The sequence below is a fragment of the Amphiura filiformis genome, unplaced genomic scaffold (genome assembly GCF_039555335.1).
Source record: "Amphiura filiformis unplaced genomic scaffold, Afil_fr2py scaffold_444, whole genome shotgun sequence".
NCBI classification, from domain to species: Eukaryota; Metazoa; Echinodermata; class Ophiuroidea; order Amphilepidida; family Amphiuridae; genus Amphiura; species Amphiura filiformis.
This window is the reverse complement of record NW_027305908.1, coordinates 1-5,691: the sequence shown is the minus strand read 5'-3', so window position 1 is coordinate 5,691 and position 5,691 is coordinate 1. Positions and strand designations below refer to the sequence as shown.

The 5,691-nt window shown below is 36.3% G+C and overlaps 1 protein-coding gene across 1 annotated transcript; it reads right to left on the bottom strand.

Annotated features, from left to right (window-relative positions):
• Positions 1–450: 450 nt before the first annotated feature.
• Positions 451–4,604, bottom strand: LOC140145597 (uncharacterized; the record flags this gene model as incomplete). The annotated part of the gene is made up of 2 exons (XM_072167294.1): positions 451–653; positions 4,476–4,604. Coding segments are annotated over 2 exons (332 nt in total), but the record flags the coding sequence as incomplete, so codon positions are not given.
• Positions 4,605–5,691: the final 1,087 nt, after the last annotated feature.

The window sequence follows — 5,691 nt, the reverse complement described above, 5'->3', positions numbered from 1 at the left end:
AAATCTAATGAAAACGACCCATCTAAACAAAATTTTTGACCAAAATGTAGGCTTTAAAAGTAAAAACCTTACAATATGTTTCAAATTTTTGTCATTTATTGAAAGAACACACTTATATTGTCCATATACTACCTTTATTTCAATAAACAATGACCAATTCTCTTTAAATTGTAAATCTTGTGTTACCATTTTCGCCTGTTTTGTCATACGGTTGTAAATTCAATGAACTATGACTTCGCTACAGAGCGCTTACAAAAGTTTTGACCAGATAATCGACCAAAAAACTTGCGTTCCCCCTCGCATCCGCTTACAATTTTAAGATTCCACCTTGTACCCCCCCCCTTTTTTAATCATTTATAACTTAACATCCCCCTATGGTTCAAGTACAAAATCCTGATTCCCCGCTCAAGACCCCCACTCCCCCTGCATAAATATTGAATAGTCCCTTACCCTAGTATTATCAAAGTTAAATGGTGTATTCAACATTGGTCCCGCTTCTCTAGCTTCTTTGTCGAAGACCGCAACAACCTTGAAGAGAAATTTAGGCAGAGTCATGGTTGAGACGTTGTATCCATGTTGTTGGAATTCAGCTTTCAGTATCTCAGCCATGTCAGACATCCAAAGAGATTTGTTTACTAAGATGTGACGACGACCTAATGTGGATATAAAGGTAACACTCAGCTAAGAAACTAGGCACTAAAAAGCTTGATTAGTATATAAGATTACCTCAGTGATTACCAGAAAATACAATACAATAAGCATAACTCATAAAAAGGAAAAGAAAACAAATAAAGAAATGTATTACATCTTATTTGCTCCAAAGTGAATTCTAACAGTATTATAGTAAAGTGTTATTGCTCAACATATTTAGACATTTAGGGCTGGTTTCTCAATGCATGACTAGTGGCTAGCCATCAGGCTTAAGCCCAGTGTGTCCTTTATACAAGTGCTTACAATGGTACAATTTCGCATCTTACTTCACCTAGAAAGATAAATAAATAAAGTGGGTCCACATTGGTAATGTTGATAGGGCTAGCCTGCTGGTGTGGGAAGCCGATCACTAGCCAAGCTTCGAGAAATCGGACCTAATTAATGGCTTGTATGCATTAAACACCCGAAGTCTTGGAATTTGACATTGGTGTTTAGGAATTAAACATGTTTAGAAACTGAGTGCAATCTTAATTTTAGAAAAGAGTTTAAAGTCTAAACACTGTTTTAGAGGGCAATAACCAACACTGGTGAGTACGAATAAAATATTGTTTTTATGTCTGCTCAATAAGTTGTTTGTCCCAGGTAGAAACTTATATTATAATAAGTCGAATTCAGAATCCATACTCAACATACGTTATGAAGCAATACAATGAAAAAACAGTATACACGGGCCTGTAACCAGGATTTTTATTCGAGGGGGAGTACGTTTAACATTTAACCGACAAAAATGGACCTGTTGTTGATTTGTCTTTCCAAAATGGAGCTTGATATAAACATTTCCCGATTCTCACCGATATTTGCAGAAAAAAGTGGGCCTTTTCGGTTTGGCATATGGTCGAATCCAACCAAAAGTGTACACGGGCCAAAAATAAAATTCCAAAATAAAAATGTCTCCACAATTTTTTCCTTTTGCCCATTGACTAAAAGTATGTTGGCCTTAGGAACCAAAAGTGCCATTACTAATCTTGAAAAATAAATCCAGGAAGTGTGATAAAAAATGTGACATCATTTCTCAATGTTACCTACGAATACCACTAGGATGCTTTTCACTCTCGCAATACTAATCAACTTAAAACAAATATTTTATTTACCTGGATGACTGAGAATATACACAAATAAACCTAAAACAAATGAAATATACCCATCAATGCTTTTTCATGTAAAGTAGACCACAGGGTGTCAGGAAAATGCTAGCTCAACCAGAAAACATTTGTTTTCATTTTTTATGATCTTATTTCAATTTATGCTAGCTTATGTCAGTTTCTGTATTTCATTTATCAAATGAGTATGAATCAATTTACATATTGTATAAGAGAGCGTGGGATATCTGTTTTCAGGAATATTAGGAATAATAAGCATACACCTAAACGCTTTATAAAATGATAGGTGAAGAAACCTTGGTATTCGTAGGTAACACGATCGATTTAACAATATCTATATTGAGTTTAGAGGTTCAAATTTTGCTATTATGTTAAAGAATGAATAAAATGGTAGTTTTTAGATCTGTTTCAGATGGTACGTCCACATGAATAAATGTTATTACCTTAGATCAAAACATTTTGATGCTTTTAGCAAGATTTTGAACACTTCATAATGATAAACAATTGTTGAATGAATCCGTATATGGGTAATTGACAATTAAGTTCCATTGGTAGGGACACTTAGTTACACATGTCATGTATTATGCTGTATTCGTAAGTAACATTTTAGTATTTGTAGGTAAGAATTAGACTTTTGGTGGATATCGAAATCAAATCTTCATTTTATGAAGCACTTTGAATGTATTATTTTCTTTATGTGCGTTTATTTATACTAGAGACCCTATCATGTATTAATAATGTCGGTTCACAACGGTTGAATGAGGATTGAAGTAAGAAACAAAGGCACTAAAGTGACTTTAATTTGCTTAATTGCACACAAATCGTTATTACAGACTTGCGAAGCCCATCTTGGAGTCAGTTACGTCTTGTGGCCTTTCGTTTGAAGGCAACTACAATTAGCTTTATACCAGAGTCCGTCACTGTGTTGTCTAAATCACGAGACAACGAGAACAGTCGTTTTTGTCCATGGTATTCGTAGGTAACCTTAGCCAAAATGTCAAAAGTTACCTTCGAATAAATCAATTTGGACACATATTACTCGGAAACCAGAAGGTCGGTAAACAATTAAAATGAAGCTCACATGACAGCTGACAGATCCAAGTATTCATCCTCTTCTAATCTTCCTCGAATCTGATTTTTCTTCAAATGAGGAGACCGTCGTCTATTTCAGTATATATTTTCAATGGCAGGCATGTATGTGAATTTACAACTTTCATTGACATATGATTTGATAGCGAACGTACGGGCCTTCTTTATGTACTGATATGGGCATTGGCATGAATGGCGGTGTTTCACAATAGAGTCATGATGTCAAATTGTATTTGTAGGTAACATTCGGCTACCGAATACTTACTTATTTTGTTAATATCTCAGAAATAGTTAAATGCAGGGTATTGAAACTTGGTAGTATTAAAGAGTTGTTATTCACCATGCATACTGAATAAACATAAGTTATTTGTTTGTGCCAATTGATCAGTTCCAGTACAGTAGTACAGTATACTACAGTAGTATGGTTTTAAACACCACAGTGTGCCTGCTAGCAAGTATAGGCTACGTACAGTTACGTTCGATTGTTGGTTTCTTACCTACAGCGCCAGGCTCCGTCATTGCATTGATATGGGCTCTGGCAGCATCCTCACATCTATGACTCAAACTGAATTCTAGCATTGGCAGGTGGGTCTCTAGTCAGCATTTTGTTGAAAAAAACCATGCTGATGCAAGAGGATCCTGACAGCACAGGACCAATGACTAAGCCTGGGTTGACAACGGCTAATTCAAACTTCTTATCGTCTATATAAAGGATAAACTTGTTAGTTTCATTCATGCGATACTTAAATAATGCTGCTTTTTAAGCAACTGACCAAATAACCCTTCAGTTTTAGTTTCCTTGCAGTTTTTGTCTGTTAAAGTGGCATTTCGTGATTCACAGTCTCTCCCACCTAACCTTCTCCCCGCCAGCTTTCTTTCAGTGCCGACAAAGACAAACGAAATTTTTTGAATGTTGAATTATTTTGACCCGGTAAAATCGCTTGAATATATGTTTTGAAGACAATGTACATGTTAACTCTTCGATCATCCAAAAAAAGGCTTTATTTGGATAATATGCGCATAAGTTTGGTACTTGAAACTATTTCACTATTTGGCCCATGATGAGGTGACTCTGGATAGGAAACGGGCTGCTTGCTCCTTTTCTTTTCCCTTGCATTACCGATTTCCTCTATTATTTTTGTCAGGGGGTATTTTTCTTTCACCCCCCCCCCTCCACTCAACGCTGGCTGGCTGCTCTAATACTTGAGGTACCTATGAATACGACCTTCATGCACTTTTTACACTGTAACTCAGAATACAATTGGCCGGCTTTATGGCTGGTTTGTGTTGATATGTTCAGAATTGTGATCACTAATTCCCGGGCACTCATCAAGTGGGGACTTCCTTTTTTGAATGTGTTTATAGTAAATCTTGTCTTTATGTTGCTCGGTATTTTTTTGTGAGGCCTGAGAGAGCCTGCATTACCGATTTCCTCTATAATTTTTTGTCTGGTGGTATTTTCTTTCACCCCCACAAACCCACGTAACCACCCAACGCTGGCCGGCTACTCTAATATTTGAGAGTCTTTGTGTGTAGGTCAGTTGCATAGAAAAGCTGTCAAACTGATGTACTTACCAGGCAATGCTTTCATGAATTCCCAAGCGCTCTTCTCCGCTAGTGTTTTACTTTTGGGATAGGGTGCGAGGTTGCTGACATCAGGCCAATCATCTTCATTATACGCTCTTTCCTTTGGTACTGCAAAGTCTTTCAATATAATTTATGATAATTTCACAAAAAGTAATTATAACCACAAGCAATTCAAAAGTTCAAAATTACTATACATTCCACAATTATTCTAGAAATTGTTCGCAAAAACTGCTGAAGAATCTGCACTTTCATCTACCTCTGCACCAGTATTCAGAAAGAAAATTGAACCCAAAAAGTGCGCCCCCGATCCGTCGCATATACCCGTACCTAATCTACCCCAAAACAACCTGATCACAAAACGCGCTTATAATTTCAGGTAATTCTGTTTCTCACCCTCAAGTCCTCAATTTATTGGATGGTTATCTCATAACCCTCATTATTATTAATTAAAAGCAATAAATTAAATAAATAGGCTGAATGGAACATTGTATGCTGTGCAATTTCACAATGCGTATCTGTATAAATTTACAACTTTTCAAAACGCACAATACTGTCTTCATTCAAACATTATTTGTTTCAACATTCGGATTGCTTATTTACAGGGACATACTGAACCTATCAAAATTCTCGAGCTCTTATCCTCATATAGCTCTTATTCAAGTATAATGTGATCGTCCACCACCACAAACAAGCCGTAAAGTCGGCCCCGGACAAAATACAAAGCTTTGTAACCCACCACTTGAACAGGATTTAGCCAAAGTAAGAATTCTATAGACATAGGTAGAAGCTTATTATCCTCTTCAACAATAGGATTATTGATTGGTTTAAAAGGTGTTTGACTGGCAAAATGATATACATGTAGTACCAACTTGAGGTACCTATGAATACGACCTTCATGCACTTTTTACACTGTAACTCAGAATACAATTTACCGGCTTTATGGCTGGTTTGTGTTGATATGTTCAGAATTCTCCCGTTTCACAATAAAGGGCGCCGCCAACGGATTTTGCGATGTAATCGTGATGTATCATGGGAAAAGGTCGACATCCAAGTCCGCGCAATACGAATATTACCATGCTATTACATAGGAACACGTGACAATATTTTTTTAGTTTGTCAATATAACGGTATTACACACAAATCGATAGAGAAAAATGAATTATGCACATTTCAAATCACATTATTTAGTATTATTGCATATCGA